This window comes from Scyliorhinus canicula, chromosome 1 (genome assembly GCF_902713615.1).
Source record: "Scyliorhinus canicula chromosome 1, sScyCan1.1, whole genome shotgun sequence".
NCBI lineage: Eukaryota > Metazoa > Chordata > Chondrichthyes > Carcharhiniformes > Scyliorhinidae > Scyliorhinus > Scyliorhinus canicula.
This window is the reverse complement of record NC_052146.1, coordinates 116,897,496-116,925,458: the sequence shown is the minus strand read 5'-3', so window position 1 is coordinate 116,925,458 and position 27,963 is coordinate 116,897,496. Positions and strand designations below refer to the sequence as shown.

At 47.0% G+C, this 27,963-nt stretch overlaps 1 protein-coding gene across 4 annotated transcripts; it reads right to left on the bottom strand.

Moving 5' to 3' along the window:
- Window positions 1–22: 22 nt before the first annotated feature.
- Window positions 23–27,615, bottom strand: LOC119966573 (zinc transporter 2-like). 4 transcript variants are annotated; one of them, XM_038798515.1, is made up of 8 exons: window positions 27,276–27,614; window positions 24,791–24,999; window positions 17,420–17,566; window positions 14,194–14,347; window positions 10,984–11,083; window positions 6,573–6,678; window positions 5,702–5,836; window positions 23–716 (listed from the first exon to the last, which is right to left on the bottom strand). In XM_038798515.1, the coding sequence occupies exons 1-8, from the start codon at window positions 27,344–27,346 to the stop codon at window positions 571–573; spliced, it is 1,068 nt and encodes a 355-aa protein (XP_038654443.1). In that variant the 5' UTR covers window positions 27,347–27,614; the 3' UTR covers window positions 23–570. The 4 variants fall into 4 exon arrangements, with proteins under 4 accessions (XP_038654443.1, XP_038654436.1, XP_038654426.1 ...); XM_038798508.1 differs by having other exon boundaries at window positions 10,876–11,083; window positions 17,420–17,509; XM_038798498.1 differs by having other exon boundaries at window positions 10,876–11,083; window positions 27,276–27,612.
- Window positions 27,616–27,963: the final 348 nt, after the last annotated feature.

The following is a 27,963-nucleotide window of genomic DNA, read 5'->3' as shown; positions in this document are numbered from 1 at the left end:
ACCAAATACCAATCGGACACAATTGAGATTACAACATTTCAAAAGTGTTTATTTAGGTTCAGAAAAATGTTTTTTTTTTTTTAAATATAAATATGAAAAACCTGGGCACAGGCAATCAATTCAAATGACACTGAATGATACATAACTTCAGTCTCCACCATCAAGATTCCTTTACATTGATGAGAAAAAGTCTGCAGAACAGTCACATCTAAAACACACAACAAAAAACTTGTTCTCTCCTCCAAATACACCCTCAGAAGACACCAACATATACAGAGAATGAGAATAACTTTCCTAGCGCGAGTGGAATTCCCAATTTGATGTTTAAATATAATTTTAATGCCTATTATGACTGTGCTCAATGTGGACACAAAGAACCCTTCATCTTGCAATGTAGTAAAAATGGTCAATGCAGCTCACTCTCACCACAATGCTTGGCTCTAGATCAGTCAGCAGTAACACACATCATCTACTCAATTCATTCAGGCGTAATTCCCTGAGACATGGTCTCAAAGTGATGTCTCTCTCAGACATATACACTTAAAGAAATGTCATGCAAAGAAATGGGAACTAGTCTTTAGGCTCCTGGCATTCCCTGCAATTCACCATATCAGCAGAGTAATTTTCAACTTGGATAGTGATGGAGTGGAAGTCAAACTGGCTTTGGAGCCTCTGGTTAGCTTCAGCCAATATAGCCTGAGCATTCACATCATCATCTGCAAAAAAACACAGCCCATAAAAGTTATACAAATCTCAAAAACTAGCAGATAGTTACAGAAGAATTTAAGACAAATGAAATCTTCATAGAGTCCCTACAGTGCAGGAGGCCACTATTCGGCCCATCGACTTCCAGCGGTGACTGTAGTGATCTCTGTATATCAATATAGATGATCAATATATGTAATGCTAGTACAAGCAATTGAACACTAGATGTCTCAGTATCAGAACCTATATTAACGCGTCTCCGGCTCTTTCTGATAGCAGTGTGTATCAGGAGTGCAGAGAAAACAGACATAGTAAAGCTAGAGAGAGAAGTTATTTGTTAACAAAGCATTGTATTGTATAATTTAGTTAATCATCTCTACAATTGTTTCTTTATTTACTGGTTGAATATTAAGTAAAAGAACTCACAATATTTATTTATATTACTCAATAAATTAGTTTATATTTAAAAGAAAACTATTACTCATTTCAACAATTCGGCTGATTCAAGAGAGTAATATATATATTATATATATATTTTATGCAAGGTAATATAACAGTGGCCATGGTGTGAGTGGTCACACATTTGGTGGCTCCCACTCGTGGTGAACCTTTTCCCCGAGTAACAGCAGAACTGAGTGATTGTAAAAGGTGCAGATGGGGTGGAAGAGGAGAGTATCCCATTGGTTTATGGATTCGCGTGGGCCAGAAGTGGTCGAAAAAGGAGGGAACATATATTGAAAGCTAGTGTGGAGCCTGCGATACAGGGAAATATGGCGGAAAGTCAGGGTCCGAGCCTGCTGGACCAGTTGTCGATGGATCAGCTAGTGAGCTTCCTCCACAATAAATTTGCCCAGCAGAGGAAGGAGAACTTGAGGGCCTGGCCAGGGTGGTAGTCCGAGAAATGATAAAGGCAGGGACTGACCACATGGAGATGAGGTTAGAAACCCAGGGCCAGGCAATCCGGAAGGTGGAGGGGACAGTGGGGGAGCACGAGGAGCAGCTCGCCTCGATGGCAGCAGCGATGGGGTTGATGAGAGATCAACAAAGCAGGCTGCAAGAGAAGGTGGAGAACCTAGAGAATAGATCGCACAGGCAGAATGTTAGGATCATTGGCCTGCCGGAGGGCAGGGCGCATATGTGGCGCAGATGTTCAAGAAGCTACTGGGTGAAGCGGCATTTGCTCGTCTGCTGGAGGTGGACTGGGGGCATAGGCCGCTAATGAGGAAGCCTCAAAGGAACGAGCCGCTGAGTGGATGGTGGTGCAACTGCACCAGTTCCTGATGTGTTAGGCAGGTTGGTTCGATGTGGACTGCACTCGATGCAGGGAAGTTAGAAACAGACATCTAACACTGGAGAAGATCCAAAACTGTTTTATTTAACTATAGAACTGCTTTACATACTCAGCTGTGGATCGACACTATACTGAACTGACTGGTGACCTTGTAGTAGCCTGACCAGACTTACTAGCTACCGCATGGTGTTTGCACTTGCTAGCTCGTGGACTCTGACTGTCTCAGTGGCTGGGTCCAGAGAGAGCGGGAAACCTAGTGCCCTCTGGCTTTATGTGGTAGTGTCCTGTCTGGTGATTGGCTGTACTGTGTTATACGCTTACTGGTCATCCTGCGTCAATCACTGCCCGTCTGCATCTCATTAAATACATGAGTGGATATTGTGACAGTTCTTGGATAAAAAACGGATTTTGAGGTAGGCCAGGCAGACGAGGCGCTGCACTTGGGAAGGCAGCGAGCTGCATATCTACCTGGGTTCAGAGCTGGGCGAGCTTCAATAAGGTGAAGACGGTTATAGACCCAAGGCTGGATCGGTTGAGTTCGAGGATAGGGAGGGTGTCGGCAGCTGCGAAGGAACTAAAGCGGTTTATGCAACACATGGGGCTGGGGGGGGGGGGGGGGGGGGAGGAATCCGTTGAGTTTGGGCAGCTGAGAGGGGAAGAGTACTTTTTTTTCCCTCCCATGTACACCAATTGTACTCCCAAATCGACTTTTTTGTATGGATAGGGTGTTGCTGGCAGGGGTGGTGCACGTTGAGTACTCTGTAATAGTAGTGTTGGAACATGCCCCGCACTGGATGGACTTACTGGAGTAAGGGGCGGGGGGGGGGGGGGGGGGGGGGGGGGGGGGGGGTGGCAGGCCCCGCACTGGAAGTTAGATGTAGGGCTATTAGCGGAGGAAGAGGTATGTGTGCAGGTGAGGGAGGCCATTCGGAGGTATGTGGAGATAAACAATACAGGGGAGGTTTCGGCAGCTACACTATGGGAGGCGTTGAAGGCAGTGGAGAGAGGACAGTTTATATTGATATGGGGAAAAAGAGAGAAAGCAGAGCGGGCGGAGATGGATAGATTAGTGAAGGAAATTCTCCAAGTGGACAGTAGGTTAATGGGGTGTTCAGGGACTTTTACAGCAGCTATTTATGAGTCGGAAGCAGCGCCGGCCCTAGGGTTGCTGACGCCCCGGGCAAGCTGAACTTCAGCGCCCTTCCGGGGGGGGAGGGGGGGGGGCCAAGGCGGGGCGGGGCCAAGCCAGGGGGAGGCCGAGGCGGGGGGGGGGGCCCGAAGCCGAGGCGGGGGGGGGGGGGCCGAGGCCGAGGCCGGAGGAGGGGGGGGCGGACGGAGGCCGGAGGAGGGGGGGGCGGACGGAGGCCGGAGGAGGGGGGGGCGGAGGAGGCCGGAGGAGGGGGGGGGCGGAGGAGGCCGGAGGGGTGGGGGGGGGGGCGGAGGAAGCCAGGGGGGGGGGGGGGGGGGGGGGGGGGGGGGGGGGGGGGCGGAGGGGGCCGCCCTGGGGGAGGGCGGCCACCGCGCATGCGCTGGTTGGCACCGGCCCAACTGCGCATGCGCGGGACCCGAGTCTCTGGCGCCCCCTAGCACATGGCGCCCCGGGCGACTGCCCGAGTTGCCGGTACCTTGGGCCGGCCCTGGTCGGAAGCGTCAGCCGGGGTGGAAGGGATGAGGCGGTTTTTGGAGAGACTGGAGTTTGAGGGTGGAAGAAGAGCTGGTGGAGGGCCTAGGCACCCCAATGAGGCTGGTTGAAATGGTGGAAGGGCTGGAGGCGATGCAGTCGGGCAAGGCCTCAGGGTCGGATGGGTACCCAGTGGAGTTCTATAAAACGTTTACAGGAGTACTGGGGCCCCTGCAGGTAAGGATATTTAATGAGGTTAGGGAGCGAAAGGTACTCGCTCCGACGATGTCGCAGGCCTCGATCTCTCTCATCCTGAAGTGGGCCATATAAGCCAATCTCCCTTCTAAATGTAGATGCCAAGCCCTTGGCCTCGAAAATAGAGGATTGTGTGCCAGGAGTGATAGGGGAGGACCAGACAGGGTTTATCAAGCAGTGGCATTTAGCGGCGAACATTAGAAGGCTGCTAAATGTGATTATGATGCCCTCCAAGGGAAGGGAGGTGGAGAAGGTGGTCGCCATGGATGCGGAGAAGGCCTTTGATCGGGTGGAGTGGGAATACTTGTGGGAGGCCCTGGGGTGGTTTCGGTTTGGGCAGTGTTTTGTGGTTGCTGTACCAGGCATCGGTGGCGAGCATGCAGACGAATCGAATGAGCTCAGATTATTTAAGGCTGCACCGGGGGACGAGGCAGGGATGTCCACTCTCCCCTCTATTGTTTGCCTTGGCCATAGAGCCACTGGTGATGGCATTGAGAGTGTAAAAGGACTGGCAGGGGATAGTATGGGGAGGAGTGGAGCACTGGGTCTCACTATATGTGGACGACATATTTTTGTATATGCCTGACCCACTGGAGGGTGGGGGGGGCGGGGGATTTGGATGGTTTCCGGTGTACAAATTGAATATGGGCAATAGTGAGGTCTTTGCGATTCAGACGAGTGGACAAGAGAGGAGATTGGGGGGTGGGGTGCCGTTCAAGGTGGTGAGGGGAGCTTTCAGGTGGGCATTCAGATGGCACAGCACTGGGAGCAGCTACACAACATGAATTTGGCTGAGTTGGTGGAGCTGATGAAGGGGGACTTTCAAAGGCGGGATATGATCCCACTGTCAATGGCAGGGAGGGTGCAGACGGTAAAGATGATGGTTCTCCCGAGGTTCTGGTTCATATTCCAGTGCCTGCCTATTTTTATCCCTGAGGCTTTCTTCAAGAGGATCAATGCGGTGATCTCTGGGTTTGTGTAGGCAGGCAAAACCCCGTGGGTAAAGGCGCTGCTGGGGCAGTGCCAAGGGGAGGGGGGGCTGACCCTACCGAATTTCAGGAACTACTACTGGGCAGGGCAGCACGGTGGCACAGTGGTTAGCATTGCTGCCTCACAGCACCGAGGTTTGGTCCCGGCTCTGGGTCACTGTCCGTGTGGAGTTTGTACATTCTCCCCGTGTTTTGCCCCCACAACCCAAAGATGTGCAGGGTAGGTGGATTGGCCATGCTAAATTGCCCCTTAATTGGAAAAAATGAATTGGGTACCCTAAAATTTATTTTAAAATAATAAGGGGGAAAACAAAAAGGAATTTAAAACGTTATATAGAATGTTTCACTATCTCAGGACATCCAGGGATTTTACAGCAAATGGAGTACATTTGAGGTGTTGTCGCTGTTGCACTGCAGGGAATGGAGCAACTAATTTGTATATAGCAAGGTCTTCCTACAGCACGTTTGATAATGACTGGATAATCGGTTTTAGTGACGTTGCTGGAGGAATAAACATTGGACCGGGCAGCAAAGAGAACACTCCCTTCTCTTCTTCCAATAGGTTCTTGAAATAATTTTCATTCATACAAGAGGAATAGACGAGACCCCAGTTTAACATTCCAACCAACAGACACAGTTCACAACACTACTGCACTCTCTCAGTTCTGCACTGACACCACCAACTAGAAATAGGTGTTCAAGCCCCTGGAGTTGAACACTCAACCACCTCACTTTGGAGGAGAGTAGAATATCAACAAGTCATGGCTCATACAGCTTCAAAACACAGCTGAACAAACTTACAGCAATTCCTGCCAACAAGAAAACTACACTTGTACTTACTGATGGCGATGTGAACTGATAGCACTGGCTGATTGATGGTCAATGCCCACATGTGGAGGCTGTGCATTGCTTTCACCCCATCAATTAACAGGAGACACTCTTTAACCTGGTTAAAATCCATTCCTTTTGGAGTTCCTGGATCAAATACAGAGCAGACTTTCAATAGGAATAACATGTGTAGGTGAACCTATTCGTTCCATGCCCCAATTCCTGCTCCTTGTTTCCCCTAATCACAAATTAAAATGCCCACATCTTTCTTGTAGCCATTTTAGTTCATTTCCTTGTACCAAACACTTTCTCCTGAGCATGTTTTAATTCTCCACATGACCAAAATTCTGCCAATATTCAAACACTGATCTCTTATTTGAAGAGGTTGTAAAACCTCTCCCACATTTAGAAGCAGAATACAGGAAAAGAAAAATCTCCTCCCAACAGTGGATCCTCCGTCTCTAACATGCCTCTCACTTGTCCCCATCTGCACTTTCTAACTATGTTTTGCTGCTCACAACCAATTGGTTTCACTGTGTAGTCCCATTAAGATTGACAGGCAGTTACTAAACTCCCTTCCTAACAGCACTGTGGATGTTCCTACAACACACAAATGCAGCTTACCACCACTCTTTCAAAGACAATTATGAATGGGTAATAAATGTTGGTCTAGCAAGTGACACCCACATCCCATGAACAAAAATAAATTTGAACATTTCTGAACTGATTTACCAATCACACCTTTCCCATTCCATAGGCTTTAAAAAAAACAAGGATGGTCCTTTCTCATTTACCTCACCTTCTCCCCTGCTACTTCACCCTTCCTGATATCCTGCACCTTCTGCCAAATCATAAATCCTAAATGTTCGATCTCTGGACTTGCCTTCCATTAGAATGCAGAGAACGTCTCTCAAGATGGATACGGTGGTCACCAGAACCAACACAGAGAAGAGGAAGGTACAGATTGGATCCACAATTTTATATTCAGGCTGCACACAAAAGTAAAAGAAAATTATTGAAATACTGTGAGCAAGAATTCAAATCATCCGACACACTAGGAGATGAAAAATAAATAGAGAAATAGAAATAGAGAAATACAGCACAGAACAGGCCCTTCGATGTTGTGCCGAACTTTTGTCCTAGGTTAATCATAGATCATAGAATTTTGGACACTAAGGGCAATTCATCATGGCCCATCCACCCAACCTGCACATCTTTGGACTGTGGGAGGAAACTGGAGCGCCCGAAGGAAACCCACGCACACACGGGTTGGATGTGCAGACTCCACACAGTGACCCAAGCCGAAATCGAACCTGGGACCCTGGAGCTGTGAAGCAATTGTGCTATCCACAATGCTACCGTGCTGCCCTTAAGAACAAATTAATCTACACTCCATTATTCTACCCTAATCCAAATAGTCAATTGTATGTTCCTCACAGGCCTCTGATCTCTTGGTTTCTGTGACATATAGGTCCTGGGAATATTATCAATCTAGGCAGAATGCTGGCCATTTAAACACGATTAAAATAAAGCCCACAACTTCCGAATTCCCCAGTATTGCTTTTAGTGGGCACCCCAAGTTCCCATGTAATGGTTTACCCAGCAATTACCCAGACAAGCTAACTTCCACTGGACAATTGTGTAAGGCTGGGAGCCATCCAACAGAAGAAATTTAAATCACTAACTTTGGATGGTTCTGCCAACTTTATCCTGATAATTGGTGGGAAAGTAACTATTTAAACACCCAGACCCAGCCTCGCACATGACATCCCGCACGAACACTACCCCCCACACTACAGCCAACCCACTCCATAAGACATAGGAGCAGAATTAGGCCACTCGGCCCAACGAATCTGCTCCGCCATTCAATCATTGCTGATATTTTTGTCATTCCCATTCCCCTGCCTTCTCCCCATAACCCCTGATCCCCTTATTAATTAAGAACCTGTCTGGTTTATCTATCTATAGGGCTGATTTAGCTCAGTGGGCTAGACAGCTGTTTTGTGATGCAGACAAGGCCTGCAGCGCGGGTTTGATTCCCGTACCAACTTTCCCGAATGTGGCAACTGGAGGCTTTTCACAGTAACTTCATACTTGTGATAATAAAAGGTTATTATCAATCCTCTATTCATGCCAGGATCTTACCCTTAATACCATGGACTCTTAATTTATTTAACAATCTCCTTTGCGGCACCTAGTCGAAGGCCTTCTGGAAATCTAAATAAATCACGTCCACTGGTTCGCCTTTGTCTAACTTCCTTGTTACCTCCTCAAAAGAACTCCAACAGATTTGTCAGACATGGCCTCCCCTTGACAAAGCCGTGCTGACTCAGTCCTATTTTACCAGTACTTCCAAGTACTCAGCGATCTCATCTTTAATAACGGCATCCAAAATCTTACCAATGACCGAAGTCAGACTAACCGGCCTATAATTTCACGTCTTCTGCCTCCCTCCCTTCTTAAACAGTGCTGTTACATTAGCCACTTTGCAGTCCTCTGGGATCATTCCTGCCTCCAGTGATTCTTGAAAGATCATCACCAATGCCTCCACAATCTCCTCAGTTACCTCTTTTGGGACCATGGATGTGGTCCATCCGGTCCAGGTGACTTATCCACCTTCAGACCTTTAAGTTTCCCCAGAACCTTCTCCTTCGTGATGGCCACTGCATTTACCTCTGTCCCCTGATTCTCCTGGAGCTCTGGCATCCCACTGGTGTCTTCCACGGTGAAGACTAATGCAAAATAACTATTCAGTTATTCTGCAATTTTTGTTTCTTATTATTACTTCTCCAGCCACGTTTTTTTTTTTTTTGCCTCTCTCTTACCTTTCATATAAGAAACTCTTCTCATCTTCTTTTGTATTACTAGCTAACTTGCAGTCATATTTCATCTTATCTCCCCTTATTGCTTTTTTAGTTGTCCTCTACTCGCTTTTAAAGAATTCCAAATTCTCTTGCTTCCCACTAATCGTTGCCACATTGTATGCTTTATCTTTTGCTTTTATGGTGTCCTTGACTTCCCTCGGCAGCCATGGATGCCTTGTCCTGCCATTATCGTATTTCCTCTTCTTTGGGATGAATTTCTGCTCTGCCTCCCGAATAACCCCCAAAAACTCCTGCCATTGCTGTTCCACTGTCTTCCCTGCTAGGCTCCTTTTCCAACCAACTCTGGCCAGCTCCTCCTTCATGTCTTTGTAGTTACCCTTATTTAATTGTAATACCGTTACATCTGACTCCAGCTTCTCCCTCTCAAACTATCATATTGTGGTCACTGCTCCCCAAGGGTTCTTTCACCTTAAGTTCCCTAATCAAGTCTGCCTCATTACACATCACCAAAATCCAGAATTTCCTGTTCCCTAATGGGCTCCACCACGAGCTCTTCCAAAAAAAATCTCTTAAACATTCCACAAATTCCTTTTCTTGGGATCCACTATCAACCTGATTTTCCCAGTCCACCTGCATATTGAAGTCACCCATGATTATTGTTATATTGCCTTTTTTAAATGCTTTCTCTAACTCCTGATTTATTTTCTGCCCTACATCCTGACTATTGCTAGGGGGCCTGTACATAACTCCCATCAGGGCCTTTTAACCTTTGCGATTCCTCAACTCTACCACAGAGATTCTATGCCTTCTGATCCTACATCGCTCCTTGCATTCCCTAAATATTATAACTTACCTGCTCCTGTAAATTGTCCCTCTAAACCTCCCCTTTATGGAAGTATGTGACGTTAAAAGGGGGAGTGACCTACCTGTCTGCATCCCAGTTACTCCAGGATGATCCTGTCGGGGGTGCACTTCCCTGCTCCTGCCTCACCCAGCCTGAGGAAGGTTGGGCAAGACAGGGTTTAGGAATCCGAGATAAATCTGGAGAGTGGCAATCCACCAGAGATTTCCACTTTGCAGAAGTTACAGGCCCAAGTGTATTAAGAGGAAATTCATTGTTTATTGCAGTACATCCCCAAATTCCTACACTGTACAATTGGCAGCTGTACCTCCAGCTGACTCAGCACTATGCTCTGAAATTCCCTCCCCGAATCTCTCATCTCCCTTTCTTCCTTGTAAAATCTACCTCTTTGACCAAGCTCTTGATCATCTCTTCTAATATGATTCATTGTCAAATTTTGTTTTGATACTCACTTCTAAAGCCCCTTGGGAGATTTCACTAGGACTCCCCACCCCAGACTGTGGATGCCAACCTTGCAAACATTATCCTGGGGTGTCCAGGAATTTAAAAAAAATACCTTCCTCAATACTGCTTTGAAAAATCTAGGGGGAAAAATATAGGGACATAAAAAAAATGATTTTTTTAATGCTTTAATTTATTCGTTCTAAGTATTGAAGATAGTTTTTTTTAAAAAGGGTGTTTAATCACAGACAAAAAAAAACTAGGGGCAGGAGGCTAAGTTACAAAGCCTCCAGGAATACATCCAACCAGAGTTGGAAACACTACCCCAAATTTCCCTTTGCAAAGATACCAATATTCTCTTTGAAAGGCATGTCACCAAAGTGCTGTTTCTGTACCTTTTTGTTTTATAAATGTTTTTTATTGAGTTTTCATATTTTATATATGACAAATTATTAGAGAGAAAAAAAGAAAACACAAAAATTTAACATGAATATTTACAGGTAAGCATCTTCATAACAACAATTGTGGCCGCCCCCTTTAGCATACATATTTTACATTCCCCAATATGGCCGAGGCACATGTTTATAAGCATTTATTTATAGTTTGGTTTTGGGCCTTGGCTTGCCATCAAACCCCCATACCGAGCCCGTAACCGCCCCCCCCCCCCCCCCCCCCCCCCCCGGCTACCTTCCCCCGATTCCTGTCCATTTTCCCATGATTCTTGGCCACCCGACTATTCTTCCTCTTGTACGTTGGCCACAAACAGGTCCCGGAACAATTGCATGAATGGCTCCCACGTTCTGTGGAAGCCGTCGTCCGACCCTCGGATGGCGAATTTGATTTTCTCCATTTGGAGAGATTCCGTGAGGTCGGACAGCCAGTCTGCAGCTCTGGGTGGTGCTGCTGACCGCCAGCCAAACAGGATTCTACGGCGGGCGATCAGGGAGGCAAAGGCAAGGGCGTCCGCCCTCCTCCCCAGGAATAGATCTGGCTGGTCTGAAACCCCGAAGACCGCCATTATCGGGCATGGCTCCACCCTCACCCCCACCACTTTGTACCTTAAAATAGATTATATAAGCAGCAACCAGGACACCAAAGCTTTGCAACAGGTCTCCGACAACGTGGATGAAGGCAGCCCGTACACTGGGGTTCACACTGCTTTTAACCTGTGATCCATGGGTGTTGGACTCCGTGCCACATGATCTGACCTCTCCTGTACTGTTGTGGCTGTGGTTGTGACCAGACTGATGCAGGATGATGCCCATTCTGTGGGTGCAAGTGGTGAATAGCAACAGTGAAAGGAAGAAATTAGTACAGTGCATAGCAAAGACTTAAGCTTTCAATATGCATATAAAAAAAATAAAATCAGATTATAGGGTTGGCTGATGTCCAAATCTTTATATCTATGTTGCCAAATATGGCACTGAGCTCCGTGGATGGGGAAAGACTTGAGAATGGAATATTCTTTTTTGACATATTATCAACTTAGGCGGGAAAAGCAGTGTGCAAAGTTTTCCTGCTATATTTTTTGACGGGCAATCAAAATAAAATTCTGGAGGCAGATCTTGAATGAACCTCCACTGTGGACATCTGAAAATGGTGAAATTTGTTTTTAAAAAGGATCGCCCTCACACACATGGGAACCACCCCATGAACATAGAACACTCACTTCCTGCCACTCTTTCTCCCCCCCACCCCCTGCAAAACAGAAGCACCTCCCCCTCCTCCCACCTGCTCAGTCCTGGCAGCCAATGCTCCGATACTGCCCAGACATGACTGTTCCCCTCTTAAAGGCTGCACTTACCTGTGCACCCCTGGCAGGTTCCCATGTCCAAACTGTTGTAAACCCCACCAGCGGGAGGCTCGCTAATGACATTTAAATGTATTTTAATGGAGTTCCTAGCCAAGGTGGGAACCCCATGAAGTCATTGGCGGGGAGTTAGGTCCATCTCAATGGGAAATCACGCTGGTGTAAATGCTGTTTTGGGAATCCCATTTGATTCTCCACCTCCTCTGGCTTTCTCACCCACCGAAAACAGGGGTGGAAAATTCCTCCCTTGGAGTTTGTTCATGTTGTAACTTTGCCAGTCTCTCAGAGCAAAGTTAATATAGTTGGCTTCACTGATACTAGAAATGGGATGAGAAGATTTTTTAAAACATCAGGTAAGGGGCAAAATTCTCCGACCCCATACAGGGTCGGAGAATCGCCCGGGGCCGCCAAAAATCCAGCCCCCGCTGTGGCAGAAATTCTCCGCCACCCGGGAATTGGCGGGGGGCGGGAATCGCGCCATGTCGAGCGGCAGGGCCCCTGCGGCGATTCTCCAGCCCGCGATGGGCCAAAGTCCCGCCTTGGGAGGCCTCTCCTGCCGCCGAGGTTTGAACCACCTCTGGTGGCAGCGGGATCGGCGGCGCGAGCGGGCCCCCAGGGTCCTGGGTGGGGCGCGGGGCAATCGGACCCCGGGGGGGTGCCCCCACGGTGGCCAGGCCCGCGATCGGGGCCCACCGATTGGTGGGCGGGCCAGTGCCATGGGGGCACTCTTTCTCTTCCGCCGCCACCACGGCCTCCACCATGGCGGAAGCGGAAGAGAGTCCCCCAGCGCACATGCGCCGGTGGTGACGTCAGCGGCAGCTGACCCACCGGCGCATGCGCGAACCGGTGAAGGCCTTTCGGCCAGCTCCGGCGCCAAAGGTCGTTGTGCCGGTTTTGGCGGCAGTCAGTGTGGTGCCAACCGCTCTGGCGCGGGTCTAGCCCCTCAATGCGAGGGCTTGGTCCCTAAAGGTGCGGAGAATTCCGCACCTTTGGGGAGGCCCGACGTCGGAGTGGTTGGCGCCATTCCGCTACGCCGGGACCCCCCGCCCCGCTGGGTAGGGGAGAATCCCGGCCCAGGTTTCCAGTCCTGATGGCACCCAGTGATCCTATGTGATCTTGGTTGCGAACTAAGTATACAGAATTTTTAAAATATTTATTGATTCAGACACAGCATGTGAGCATTGTTGTCAAGGTCAGCATTTATTGCCCATCCCTAATTGCCCTTATGGTAGTGGAGAGCCACCTTCTTGAACCACTGCCGTCCATCAGGTGTAAGTACATGCCAATTACTGTTAGGAAGAGAGTTTGGGTTTTTACCCAGCGACAGTGAATGAACAGCGACATAGTTCCCAAGTCAGCATGTTGTGTGGCTTAGAAGGGAACTTGCATGTAGTGATGTTCCCCTGCACCTGCTATCCTTGTCTTGGGTTTGGAAGGGGCTGTTAAAGAAACCTTGTGAGTTTAGCATGTATGCATTGCACACCAGTGCACCAATTGTGAAGTGAGTGAATGGTTAAAGTGGTAGTTGGAGCAAGGCCAGGCTCAGCTAAGATGCCCCAGCCTTATTGGGTAACTCTCACCATCCAGCATTGCCAATGTCCACACCTTGACTCGTAAATGAAGTTTGGCTACTTGGGGAAAATGGCAGAAGGCTGGCAGCATCATGGAACTGGACCCCAATAATAGCCAGCATATTCAGGAGAGGAAAGGCCAGCAGCTAATTGTAAGGGGAGATTGGATTGATGGCAGTCATTCTTTACCACAAGTTACAAAATCTGTTAAAATTGATAAACAAGAGCAAATTCAACTCTGTTACTCCTCACTCCTCATGGACCAAGGATTTCCTGCAGTGGAAAAGACAAGACCATGGGTCTGATAGAAGGTCACTTTGACTTGACCAGTTACCAAGAAGCATGTTAATAGTTTCCCATCTGCTTCTTTTCCCTTCTCTTCCACATGGAAAGATTTTTGTCTTTTGATTGGAGCCAACACATTACAATTTATTGGAGGTCAGAAACTCAGTAGCTGAGTACATTTAGTAGGATGCTGAAGGGCTTTGAGTACAGCCCATCATGTCTGGGGAATGGTAGAATATGAACTCAATGGAACTTGTGCCCTTATTATTGTGCATTTCCCATGTTCAGCTATAAATTCACACTGTGATTACTGCTAATAAGATAGTAATTGGGTCACAGTTGCTGGACTGTGCCTGTAGTTGATCTCAATTTCAGAGACAATAGGGATAAAATTGCTCTAAAAGAATCTGGAACTCAGCAGGGTGGCAAAATTATCAAGCTTTGCTTCTCACCTCTACCCAGTAGCTCCTTAGAAAGCACAATACATTTTGGCAGATGAAGACCAGATTGTGCTAGACAGAGATACCTACATGAAGCCACAGCCAGAGAATATTCACTAGGCATCAACAGGAAGAATGGACACCAGCATATTACTGAACAGTGATGTCCAGCGAAACTATATCCCAGCAAGAGCCCTCGTGACATCAGCGGGGACGACTCCGATCAAAAAAAAGTAACAAAATGCTACTTGTACACAAGTGGATACTCACACAATATTGACAGCAACAGCACAGCCGGAGGTGATCAGCATAACACCGCCCTTAATTTCATACTGTCCAGAAATGAGTCGCTCCACTGCCAAATACACCAGCACACCGGTCACCACCCAGATGGACAGCACAGAGATCAGAGCTCCTAGAATCTCTTCAGGACACCAGAGGAAGGATGGAGGAGAGTTCATTTGTATAAAATAGTTGGGAAGAATAAGAACGAACATGCATGGGTGAATCAATACCATTAGACAACTATTCCCCTCCCCACTTTCTATGATGCAGCATGTTACAAATATCTCAGATTTTACCAAATATATGCTGTAACTTGACTGAATTTAAAGTGCAAGCATGCCTTTAGAAACGGAGGGCCATGTTTCAGAGATAACTTCTGTTAAAATGGGATTGCAATGGCTATTCTTCCTAATCTAAACACAGTTACTAGAGTGATCTAGATTTGAGCTTCCCGAGCAACTGCCATTTGTCTGTGGCCAGCTTCAAAACCACAAGCTACCGTAGAAACATTTCCATCTCAGATAAAAAAATTAGCAAGACAAATCTTCCAAGTTGTTTCAAAATGAGGAACTTCTACAACCCCCGCAGAAATGGCAGCAAGGCCCATTAGATAAGGAGATGAGAAACGCAAGAAGGATTTTCATTAACAAGGTCTGTGACATAAATGTATTGAAAGGCTGGTCGAGTTTAATGTATAAAACAGCAGCCCACAAGCACTTATGGCTGGTGCAGTGAATCAAGCAACGTGATCACAAAAAGAACCACCTATTACCCGTCACTGCCAAATGGATATTTATTTGTAATCATTATTGATTTACGTAATGAAAGTTACCAAAATAGTTCTGTCATGGACTGGTAGATGGCGGTAATAGTAATTAGAAGTCTTATAATTTAAAAAAGGTATAGGGGTAACAAGAAAGAAGTCTTTAAGATTATGAAAGGGTTTGATCGAAAAAATATTTCCACTTTTGGGGGAGGTGCAAAACCATCAGCTAGAAATAAAAGATAAATCAATAAATCCAATTGGGAATCATTACCCAAAAACTGGTTTATGATATAGAGCTCATCGCCACAAGGAACAATTGAGGAGAGTAGCACAGATGCATTTTTCATGCAAAGGGAATGTTAGGAGGCTCATTACGGAGCATTAACACAGGCACTGTCAAACTAGAGGGCGCAACCCGCGGGTGGGTGTCGGGAGGGTCGCTGAGCCGTCCGTCGCAGCGCTCCCGATCGCGCAAATCTGCACACAACAGCCGGCTTTTAATAATGCCGGCTGCGAGTGGCCTTCAAAATAGCCAGGAACAGATAAAAAAAATTTGGCCACACTGCGCATGCGTGCCGATCATCGGTGTGCATGTGCAAAACTATGCGCATGCGCACCAATGATCTGGAACGCATGCGCAGTGCGGCCGCATTTGTTTTTATATGGTCGCAGCTTTTTTTTTCAAGTTGGGGGGGGGGGGGGGGGGCCCAAAGGGATCCAAAACCATTTTCTCCCTTTTTGTTAGCAACAAACAAGGTAAGAGAAAATGGTGGGTCGCGCAGGTCGGCCAGCATGGGTCGCGAAGGTCGACCGGGTTGGGTCCCGAAGGTTGGCAATGCGCAGTTGGTAAAAATGGGTCCCCGGCAAAGAAATTTGATAAACACTGCATTAACAGACCAACTGGCCTCTTTTTGTGCTGTATATTATATGTAGACCCTTCGCTACCTCACCTAGCATTCATTCCTTAGCTAAGTGACTGGAGTGAAAACTTTTGACCACAGAATCAGGAGGCGGCTATTTAAACTCTCGAGCCAGCATTCAATTAGACCATGGTCAGTCTGTGCTTCAAGCTCCCATTTCCTCACATTTGCTCCAGACTCCTCTATATTTCTTACCAAACATCCAAGTTTTCAACAGGAATCATTAGAGAGCCAAAAAAAAAGATCATAGACTGCCTTCACCAAATCCCAAACAGTGAATCAAGTAACTGGCCAACTGTTGGGATAGCTGGGAACACCTGGTTGCATTGGAACATGGACTACTTCATTTTTATGGGATGTGGGATTCACTGGTTAGGCCAGTATTCATTGCCCATCTCTAATTGTCCTCGAGAAGTTGGCAGGTAGCTGCCTTCTTGAACCACTAAAATCCATGAAGTGTAGATACATCTAAATTGTGCTATTAGATATTAGGGAGGGATTGCCAGGATTTTGAGCCAGCGACAGTGATGGAACAGCAATATATTTCCCAGTCAGGGTGGTGGTGGGGTTCCCAGGTATCTGCTGCCCTTGTCCTTCTAGATGGTAGTGGTCGTGGGTTTGGAAGACGCTGCCCAAGGAGCCTTGGTGAGTTACTGCAGTGCATCTTGTCGATGGTACACATGTCTGCCACTGTTCGTCGATGGTGGAGGGATTGCATGCTTATGGAAGGGGTACCAATCAAGTGGGCTGCTTTGTCCTGGATGGTGTTGAGCACTGAGTGTTGTTGAAACTGCACTCATCCAGGCAAGTGATGAGTATTCCATCACACTCCTGTCTTGTGACTTATAGCTGGTGGACAAGCTTTGGTGAGTGAGCAGGTGAGGTACTCATCACAGGATTTCTAGCCTCTTCGACCTGCTCATCCCATTATATGTATTTGACTAGTGCAGTTCAGGTTGTGGTCAATGGTAACCCTCAGGATGTTGATAGTGGGGGATTCAGTGATGGTAATGCCATTGAATGTCAAGGGGCGAATGTTTGATCCTCTCTTGTTGGAAATGGTCATTGCCTGCCACTTTTGTGGCATCTTGTGCTTCTTTACCTACCCCATGACCATCTCCGTTTATTTTGCAACACCATTCTTTATGCCATTTAATCATGCCTGCCTTCTAACGTATTATGGACCTTCTTGTTCTTTCTTACTTCCTTCCACATAACGTCTGTTCTGACTTAAACTGGTTACATCTTGAACTTCCAGTGTTCTGACTAGAAATCATCAACCTGAAACACTTCACAAATGTTGCCTTACCTGTTAAATGTTTCCTGTATTTACGGCATCCACAATATTTTGCTTTTGAATTAATGACCGCAAGGCCAGATTACCCCCAGAGAAATCACAACCATTTTTGAAAAGAAATAACACATATTTAAATGCATTACAAATTGATTTACCCAAATGAATGCAAACAAAGGAATATACAACTTTTTCACCATATCTAAATACAAATACCAAATCTGATCTCACCCGAACGATACCAGCCAAAGTTCATGGTTTTAGTTGCAGGCCGAGAGGAAATCCACAATGAGAACAAGCTGACGAGCATGGTGGCAAAATCTGTCAAGAGATGAGCAGCATCGGTCATGATGGCCAGGCTCTGTGCCAAGTACCCCCCTGAAAGAGCAAGGTGAATGGTTAGCAAGGCTCAGAACAAGGGGGTTTCAATATCCTCACCAATTATTACAAAACTCCTTGTATCAAGGAGAATAGATTTCTACATTATCCCCACACCATTCTAATTTTCTGCCCAGCTATGCTAAAGATGGTTCCTCTTTCTGGGTTAGTTCTGGCACCAACTGCCCAAGTAATCATTCTATAGGAGTAGGGTATTCAGGACTGCAAGGATTACTGAAACCAAAGAGAAAATGCTGGTAAAATCTCAGCAGGTCTGGTAGCATCTGTAGGGAGAGAAAAGAGCTAACATTTTGAATCCAGATGATCCTTTGTCAAAGCTGCAAGAATTACGGTGTGACTGGCAAAACAGTAACAGTCCACATTATGATGGAGAGAGTCACACAGGAATAGTAGAGCGTTGTAGTGAGTCTAGTAAAGTCAGCATGAACATAGTACCTGATAATAATAAACGTTATTAATGTCACAAATAGGCTTACATTAACACTGCACTGAGGTAACTATGAAAAGCCCCTAGTAGCTACATTCCGACGCCTATTCGGGTACAGAGGGAGAATTCAGAATGTCCAATCCACCTCACAATCACGTCTTTCGGGACTTGTGGGAGGAAACCGGAACAGCCGGAAGAAACCCACGCAGACACAGGGAGAACGTGTAGGCTTCACACAGACAGTCACCCAAGCACTGTGAAGCAACAGTGCTAACCACTGTGCTACCATGCCACTCGATACATGGTCAGGACTATCGCGTACATATGCATAGAGCATAGTAATGTGTTAATAACATTATTGCTGAACGACACAAGCCTCCAGATCTCTTCACGAGAGGACATATGACCTTACAACATGTGGCTGCAGCAACAGGGCAAGCACCCAATATTCACAAGAATAAAGTAAGGAAACCACAATCTGACCCGAGAGAGGTGTGCCTATCTTGGAAGGCCTCGAATAGACAGCTGGAGATCACCCTAGCTGAAGGCCAGAAGAAATATCCAACTGGCAGGCAGTGACTCGTGAGGTACTGTAGGGACTGGTGCTGGGACCCCACCTAATCACAATATATATTAATGATTTAGAGGAGAGAATGAAAGGTAATATCTCCAAAAGCAGATGACACAAAATCGGATGGAAGGATTAGCAGGGATGAGGATGCAGAGATCCTGCAGTGTGATTTGGACCAGTTCAGTGAGTGGGCAAATGAATGACAGGTGCAGTATAATTTGGATAAAGGCGAGGTTATCCACTGTGGTAGCAAAAAAGGCAGACCATTATCTGAATGGCCAAAAATTAGGAGGGGGGAATATGCAACAAGACCTGGGTGTCCTCCTTTTCCGATCACTGAAGGTAATGCAGGTGCAGCAGGCGGTAAAGAAGGCAAATGGCATGTTGGCCTTCAGATCAAGAGGATTCAAGTACAGGATGTCTTACTGCAATTATACAGGGCCTTGGTGAGGCCTCACCTGGAACAGTGCGCAGTTTTGGTTTCCTTATCGGAGGAAGGATGTTCTTGTTCTAGAGGGAGTGCAACAAAGGTTTACCAGACTGATTCCTGGGGTGGCAGGACAGACATATGAGGAGAGATTGAGTCGGTTAGGACTGTATTCGCTGGAGTTCAGAGGAATGTGGAGAGCCTCATAGAAACCTATAAAATTCTAACAGGTCTAAAAAGGGTTGATGCAAGAAGGACATTTGGGGTGTCCAGAACCAGGGTTCACAGACTGAGGATACAGGTAGACCGTTTAGGACAAGAGATGAGGAGAAATTTCTTCACCCGGAGAGTGGTCAGCCTGTGGAATTCATGACTACAGAAAATAGTTGTGGCCAAACATTGGGCGCGATTCTACGCCGGGTGGGAGAATAGCAGGAGGGCCTCCAGACATTTTTCACGCCCTCCCGCTATTCTCTCCCCCCCCCCACACACATCCAACCCACGCCACGAATCGCAGCTCGACGATTCTCTGAGACCAATGGGCCGAGTGGCCGGCCCTTCACGCCCGTTTCACCACGGCAGCAAACACACCTGCTCGCTGCCGTCGTGAAACGGGTGCCAGATGCCCGTTTGGGGCATCTAGAGGCCCGATTGGCATAGGAGCACCACGACTGTGCTCGGGAGGGGACAGGCCCGCGATCGGTGCCCACCGATCGTCGGGCCAGCGTCCAAAACAGACGCACTCTTTCCCCTCCGCCGCCCGGCAAGATCAAGCCGCCACGTCTTGCCGGGTGGCTGAGGAGACAGACTGCAACTGCGCATGCGCGGGTTGGCGTTGTCCAACCTGCGCATGCGCGGCTGATGTCATCGGCCGCAACAGCCGCCGTGACGCTTGACGTGTGGCCTTGACGACCGTTGTCAAGGCCGCGCTCCTAGCCCCGCCCGGGGTAGAGAATCGGCCCCGGAAGTGACCGTGAAGGCTGCCGTGGGTCACGGCCTGTCCCACGGCAGCCTTTATGATTCTCCGCATTTGCGGAGAATCGCGCCCATTGTATTTCAAGAAGCAGTTAGATATAGTCATTGGGGCGAGAATGCAGGATCAAGCTATTGAGTTAGATGATCAGCCATGATCATAATAAATAACAAAACAGGGTTGAAGGGCCTGCTCTTATTTTCTGTGTTTCCATGTTTCTGTGCCACTGGAGTATATGCAGCTTCATTGTGAGACCAGATGGAAAGCGGAGTAAAATAACCTCACCAGATGGTAAAAGGTTGCACAAACTCTTCTTTTTTTTAAATAAAAAGACTGAAGCTTTTAAATTCAGTGCAACACTAGGCAACGCTGGCAGACTGATAGCATGGCTTAAAATACATCTCGGATCCAGAGTTGGCACCAAAACACAGCAGCTGCATGCAAATGAAAAGAAAGTTTAAAGATAATTCAGAGAAAAAGAGAAGGAAAAAAATAAAAAGAGGTTTCAGTTAGATTATCTAAGCTCAGGGAAACAACCAGCTGCTCAAAATGATTTGTTGGAAACATTTTCTACAGAATCACTGAAGTTCAAAATGGCTCCGTAACCACAATGGGAGTCCTGACAGGCACAGGTGAAAAAAAAAAACATTAGTATCGCACCATTTTTTAAAAATTAAAGTGGTACTTGGCAGGGCTGAAACCAGCTATGGATGGTAAATCAACACTGCAAGACCCAAGGCAGATGAAGGACCATTATGAATTCCATAAAGATGTACAATAGCATCAGGTTTGAATAAGAAAGCAGAGGCTGAACTAGTGAATGCACTATAATTTTCAGTAGATCCAATAGCCAGCGACATAATTGCCAGACAAGGAAGGAATTAATCTTCTGATAACTTTGAAAAGTCATTTTAACACCTATTTTAACCCAAAAAGCAATAAAGTTTTAGAGCGAGCAAAAATTTTAAGCAAGAGTCCAAAAGCCCCAGGAACCTGTAGACACTTTCTTAAATGAGTTATACCGATTGGCTGAAGGCACTGACTATGGTGGTCTTAGTCAGAGCTCAATAGTAGTGGCCATGGCTGATGATACTCTTTTGGATATATTCCAATCTAAAGAAGATCGGACTTTGGAAAAAAAACATCCAAGTCAGACAGTAAGTCTGCCAGCAAACCAATCCATTTTTGAATGATGAAGTTAAACTATGGTACAGAGCTACCCAAACAGTCCAGCTCATAAAGGCATCAAAAGGGCTAGGAAAGCAATACCCAAGGAAAACACAAGATGGTAGCAGACCATGTCAGCACTGTGGTGCTAGATGTCTAGATTCAAAAGGTTTCAAGGCGTATGGGGAGAAATTGGAGTATGGCATTGAGATAGAGGATCAGTCATGATTATGTTGAATGGTGGAGCAGGCTCGAAGGGTCAAGTGGCCTACTCCTGCTCCTATTTTTCCAAAAACCTCACAGACATGAGCAATGTCCAGCAATCATTGTGCAATGCTTTCACTGCAAACACCTGGAACACTTTGGAAATAAGTCAAAAACCTTGAGATATGCAGAGGACCCCAAACAAATCTCTGACAGAGGATCCACACCAAGAAAAGTCCAACAATGTTTCTTGGGAGAAACTAAGGATTCTAGATTCACATTTTGGAACCAGACATATCTGAAAGTGGTCACCTCACAAAGTTACATACAGGAGCCAGGTGTGACAGTCCTGTCGGATCAGGAACTGCAGCTAAAAGACCTCTGGCTACAGATACACCACTGTATGGTTCTCGAGGAGTCGTAGTAATAATTCAAGAGCTACTCTGGTATGGCAACAAACAAATAATCAAATTTAGGTCTTTAGCAATTAACCCCCATTATTCCTGAGCGGTGATACCTGTATTGCCCTCAACCTCCTCAAAAACGGCAAAATACATTGTAGTCAACTACACTAAATTGAGACTGGAGAGTTCTACCAGTGATGATAATCTCGACTGGGACTTAGTTCAGAATTGTCCTCACTCTTTGCAGAGACAGTTATTCCAGCTTTTTTGCCGAAAGCAGGAAATAGTCTTCTTCAGCCAGACCAGCCAAACCTCCTGATGAGCACCAATATACTTAAAACAGAATGTGCAGGGAGAAGGAGCAGCAGCAGAAGGTTGAGCCCAAACTTAAAGTCGGTTGCTGTCACAGAACAAGGGAAAACCACGTCAACAAAGCTGGAGCTTCAAGCTCACCCACCCACACACAACATAGAGCAAGAGAGAAGTGACCTCCAACTCACCATAACCCAGGTAGGCACAAATGCACATAACAAAACAGAGCACAGCATTAGAAGCTAAACAATAGGTTGAGCTCAAGGGTGAAGAACACAGGGCGCGATTCTCCGCACTCCCGACGGTGCGGAGAATAGCGTGGCTCGTAAAATTTTATGGCCACGTTGTTCCGACGCCTTCCCGCTATTCCCCCCCCCCCCCCCCCCCTACGCCCGACTCCCGATACGAATCGCTGCCGCCGTTTTTTTACGGCCGGCAGCGATTCTCAGCTGATGGATGGGCCGAGTTCCCAGCCCTTTACGGCTGTTTTTACGAACGGCAAACACACCTGGTCTGGCATTTCGTAAAAACGGCCGTAAACTGTCGATTTTTAAAACCATGGCACCGATTGGCACGGCAGTACCACGGCCGTGCCAAGGGTGCCATGGGCCCCCGATCAGTGGGCACCGATCGCGGGCAGCGGGCCCGATGCCCGCGCACTCTTTGTCCTTCCGCCGCCCCGCAGTATCCATTCGCGGGGCGGCTGAGGGGCATCCCGGCCCGCGCATGCGCGGGTTTCGCGCAAATGCGCGATGACGTCATCCGCGCATGCGCGGGTTGGAGTCTTCCAATCCGCGCATGCGCGGCTGACGTCATATGACACGTCAGCCGGCGCTAACTCTGGCAAGCGGGCTTAACAAAATTCGTTAAGCCCGCGATGCCGGAGTTTACGGCGTCGGGATGCTAGCCCCGACCGGGGACCAGAATCGGTTCCCGGTCGGGAAGGGGGGGGGGCTGGCGTCAAACCCGCCCGGATTTGACGCCAGCCTTACGATTTCTCCCCATATGGGAGAATCGCGCCCACAAACTTTCAGGAGGAACATGACGAACCAAAAGAGAAAACCAGAATCCATTTTGAATGAACAGAGTGAACATCCAGGCTTGGGCTGACGGGTGGCAAGTTAGAATTGTTCCACACAAGTGCCAGGCAATGATCATCTCCTACAAGAGAGGATCTAACCATCACCCCTTAACATTCAATGGCATTACCATTGCTAAATCCCCCACTGTCAACATCCTGGTGGTTACCATTGATCAGAAACTGAACTGGACTCGCCACATTAATAGTGTGGCTACCAAGGCAGGTCAAAGTCGAGGAATCCAAAGGCAAGAAACTCACCTCCTGATTCCCCAAAGCCTGTCCACTATCAACAAGGCACAAGTCAGGAGTGTAATGGAATACTCTCCACTTGTCTGGATGAGTGCAGCTCCAACAATACTCAAGAAGCTTGACACTATCCAGGACAAAGCAGCCCGCTTGATTGCTCCTCCTTCCACAAACATTCAAGCCTTCCACCGCCGATGAACAGTGGTAGCCTTGTGTACCATCTACAAGATGCACTGCAGTAACTCACCAAGATTCCTTAGACAGCACCTTCCAAACCTATGACCACTACTAACTAGAAGGCCAAGGACAGCAGATACCTGGAAACACCACCATCTGGAGGTTCCCCTCCAAGTCACTCATCACTCTGACTTGGAAATATATCACCGTTCCTTCGCTGTCGCTGGGACAAAATCCTGGAACTACCTCCCTAACAGCACAGTGGGTGTACCTACATCTGAAGGACTGCAGTGGTTCAAGAAGGCAAGTCACCACCACCTTTGGAAGGGCAACTAGGAATGGGCAATAAATGCCAGCCTAACCAGTGATGCCCACATTCTGTAAATTAATAATTAAAAAAATATATAATAATGTGGGATTGGGGAACCAATACCATCCACATTATAATGTAGAGAGTCAACGTGGAAGTGGTATAGTATTGAACCTGCTGGAAATCAGCATGAAGATAGCATCTAATCAGGACTGTATCCTCTATATATGTATATTATTGAACCAAAGAAGTCTCCAAACCTCTATACGAGGAAACAAACAACCTTACAACACATTTTTCAAAGGTAAAGAGGTTTCAATGGGATACTCAGTCCTATTGGACCCTGTATTCTCAACTGATGTCTGTACACATGCACAGCCAGATTAACCAGGAGTGCGAACCATGGATGATTTATATCTTCCTCCCCATAATAAAGATTATCATTGGGTAGTTGTAGTGACCCTCCTAATCATGGGCCAAGCCAACTCAGTGCACAATGTCAAATCAGAGAATTTCCTACTCAAGTTATTCTTTCTTGTAGCTTGGGCATACGCCTTACGAGAGTTGGGGGGGGGGGGGGGGGGGGGGAGGGCACGCAGAGAGAGACGGGCAGTGTGCGAGTGCGAGCTACGCCATCGGAGCCGCCATCATTCAGAGAAGACATTAAATCAAAGTTAATTAGGGTGGATGCAAAAGATTTCACTGTCCTGTTAAAAGAGCAGTGTGATGTTATCGTTGCATTGCTATTTGAGAGAGCTTACTGTGCACAACTTGACTGCTGCCTTTCCCACATTACAACAGTAGCTGCACTTCAAAAAAAAACATTTAATTGGCTTTCAAGTACTTCGGGACATCCTGAAGTTGTGACATGTGCTACAAATAAAGTCGTTATTTTCTTTGTTACCTATCACTTCACCAATTATAAAGACCAAACAGACAGCAGAAGCTAGATACAGCCTCCGACGAGCATTCTCTTTATCCACTTCGTTATGGTCTCCAGATGATTGGCTGGAATGGCAGTGCCGAGACTCCAGTTGCTCTAGGACAGGGTCCACGTGGGTCAGACTGCCATACAATTCATTTGTAAAGGTTTCAGAGTGCTCCAGGGAAGTGCTACAAACAAAAAGAGGACAACAAAACTCATAATTACATACGACAGGAATAGATCATTCAAGCCCTCAAACCCCTTCTGCCGTTTGCTCCATCTCTTTCTCCATATTCCCCAACATGCTTACTTCCCAATCAGTGTTTTTCTCTCCAATGCTGATTTAATTTGCAAATATTAAAAGTGTCCACATTTCCCAAATTCACTCTTCCATTTTGAAAGGGCTCCATCACCCAATGTCCAATAAGTATCTGCTTGGCTCAGCCTGTAGGCCAGGGGCACATGGTGTGAATAAGATCCTCCCACTGGCCATTTTAGGTCAGAGTTCACTGCATTAGGTTAGAGCTTGCACAGAGCTCAAGGGCAATAAAATCCAAAGCAAGCATCTTCGTTACTTATTGTGGACAACATACCTTGCTGATGGCACTCCCTCCCCACTCCCTGCACTGGGGATATCGCAGTTTTCGGGCCAGATTTAAATCAACTTTCAGGGTCTCCGTATGGCCATACAATCAGCACTTACTGCTGGTTGGTCATTCAAAGATCAAAATCAACCCCATCCTTTCTCCTCGTGGTGTTGAGGTAGTCTCAAGTTTCCAACTCATTCTTCAGATCTGTGTTCCTGAACCCCTCACTTGTGAACCTTGGTTCAATAGGTCACCCCCTCACTGCTGAGACAGAAGGTTATGAGTTCAAGCCTCACTCAAGACTTGGATACAAAATCCTGACTAACGCTACAATGCATTCTCAGAGTTGTGCGGCCAAATTCTCTGTTGGCGGGATCCTCCGTTTCACCGGCAGCGCACTCACGCCCGGATTTACCGACGGCGTGGGGGTACCCACAATGGAAAACCCCATTGGCCAGCTGCCGGGACGGAGGAATCCTGCTGCCAGCAGGGGTGCGCCGCACCAGAAAAGGGGTGCAGCGGGACAGAGAATCCCACCTTTCATTAAATCAAGACCCCAGCCTAACCTCTTGGATGGAGAGAAAATATCTAATTGCACAAATCTAAAGCAGAGTAAAGGGGGTTTTCTGCTGTCCAAAGCAATATTTGTCCTTCAAATCAGTAAAAAAAAAACTATAATAATCTTTATTGTCACAAGTAGGCTTACATTAATACTGCAATGACGTTACTGTGAAAAGACCCTAGTCGGCACACTCCAGCACCTGTTCAGGTACACAGAGGGAGAATTAAGAATGTCCAAATTACTTAACAGCACCCGGAGAAAACCCTCGCAGACACGGGGAGTGCTTTTAATGACAACAGGATGTCTCAAAAGATGCTTTACAGCTAATAAAATACTTTTTGGTGTAGTCACTGTTGTAATCCTTGGACATTGCATTATTGTTGGTGGGATCTTTCAATGTGTAGATTGTTGTAGAACATAGAACATACAGTGCAGGAGGCCATTCGGCCCATGGGTCTGCACCGACCCACTTAAGCCCTTACTTCCACCGTATCGCCGTAAACCAACAACCCCTCCTAACCTTTTTGATCACTATGGGCAATGTAGCATGGCCAATCCACCTAACCCGCACGTCTTTGGACTGTGGGAGGAAATTGGCATGCAACGCACAAAATAAATGCAAATCTTTCATTATTTGTACCTGGCTCCTACCAGATGCTGGTATTTACATGCAAAATTCTGTCACTGGTGATCGATTTCCTTATTTGCTTTACATCATCTCCTACATGTTCCTCACCCTTTTATGGGACAAATTTCTCTCCTTCCCCACATCCCCTTAGTTTGGTTCTTCGAACTTCCATATCTATGCCTCACCCAAGGGACCATTATCCGGCAGCAAGGCGAGAACTATTTGACTGTATGTGGCATCACAAAGCGGCTTTGAGTTCTTGCTAAACGTCCACTTACAGATACACCATTCCAATAGGCGTGGCTCAAGAGTAATTCAACTCTCTAATCGATTGTATTGTCCCGACATCGGCCTCAAATTTCTGACCAGGCCAGGGATGAGTTGGACATGGGTCAATCAGAGTTGAATTTGGACATGATTCAATCAGAATTGAATTCTATCAGGCGCCCAAGCAGTGAAATTTGCTGTAAGAGAGAGCGAAGTTTTCTAAGGACCTTTCCGAAAGCCATCAAAAAGGGTCATGATGTGGAGCCATCAAAAAGGGTGATGCTGATGGTTAATTCGGGGGGGGGGGGGGGGGGGGGGGGCTGTTGCAGCTTTGGGAACGAGAGAAAGGGGGAGGGGAAAAATAAAGTGGAACGGCAGAAGTAGCGATTGCCTCGACCACCTCCCTCGATCATCACTCACCCGGCGGACGGATAGCTTCTCGGGGGCAACGGGTCCTTCAGAAGCGACAAAGTCTCGCTCATTCCATCCATTGATTTCCACCCGTGTTTTTTTTAAAAATCCTACGGAGGGAGAAAGTTTGGAAGTTGTTCGAATCACACTTGGGACGGTTCCCAAAGTAGGAAATCTCCTCTTGGATAAAAGCTGCAGAGTTCCCGAGGGGAGCAAGAGTGATCAGGAGACCCGGCAGCGTGTGATCTGGGTCACTTTATAGATAGTTTAGGACCGTGTGGAAGAATTGAATCTCGCCACATCGTGTGTAAATGAAAATCGTTCGCAAACTATTTTTGAAAGCATTTTAAACCGAAAATAGGGGCGTGTTGTTTAAATACGGCAACTAGCCTGATCTCGCGGATTCCCAATTTTTATAAATTTAACTAATATGGTGGGTGTGAAATTTAAATTGAAACTAACACGCCTACTTGCAGGCTCTCTGGGATTGAAGTGAGCTGAGCAAAGGGCCAGCTAGTTAATTGACCCTGCTACTTGTGTGGGCCACCCAGGCAGGAAAAGTTACTCACACTTTAACAGCACTTTGCATTTAAATAGAGCCTTGAATAGAGTGAAACAGGGACAATGACGAACAAAAGTTGACATGCATCCACATAAGATTGAAGTTGAGTCAGTTTTCTTTGGAGAAGGTTGAGGA

Bases quoted from the DNA above. Each gene is read 5' to 3' on its own strand.
- LOC119966573 (XM_038798498.1), bottom strand. From the start codon at position 27,346: ATGGATGGAATGAGCGAGACTTTGTCGCTTCTGAAGGACCCGTTGCCC. The intron at 14,348-17,419 runs GTGAGATCAGAT...GGTGTCCTGAAG, and splicing joins CTTTGGCTGGTATCGTTCGG to AGATTCTAGGAGCTCTGATC. The intron at 717-5,701 runs GTAAGTACAAGT...GTTTTTTTGCAG, and splicing joins ATCAGTTCACATCGCCATCA to ATGATGATGTGAATGCTCAG.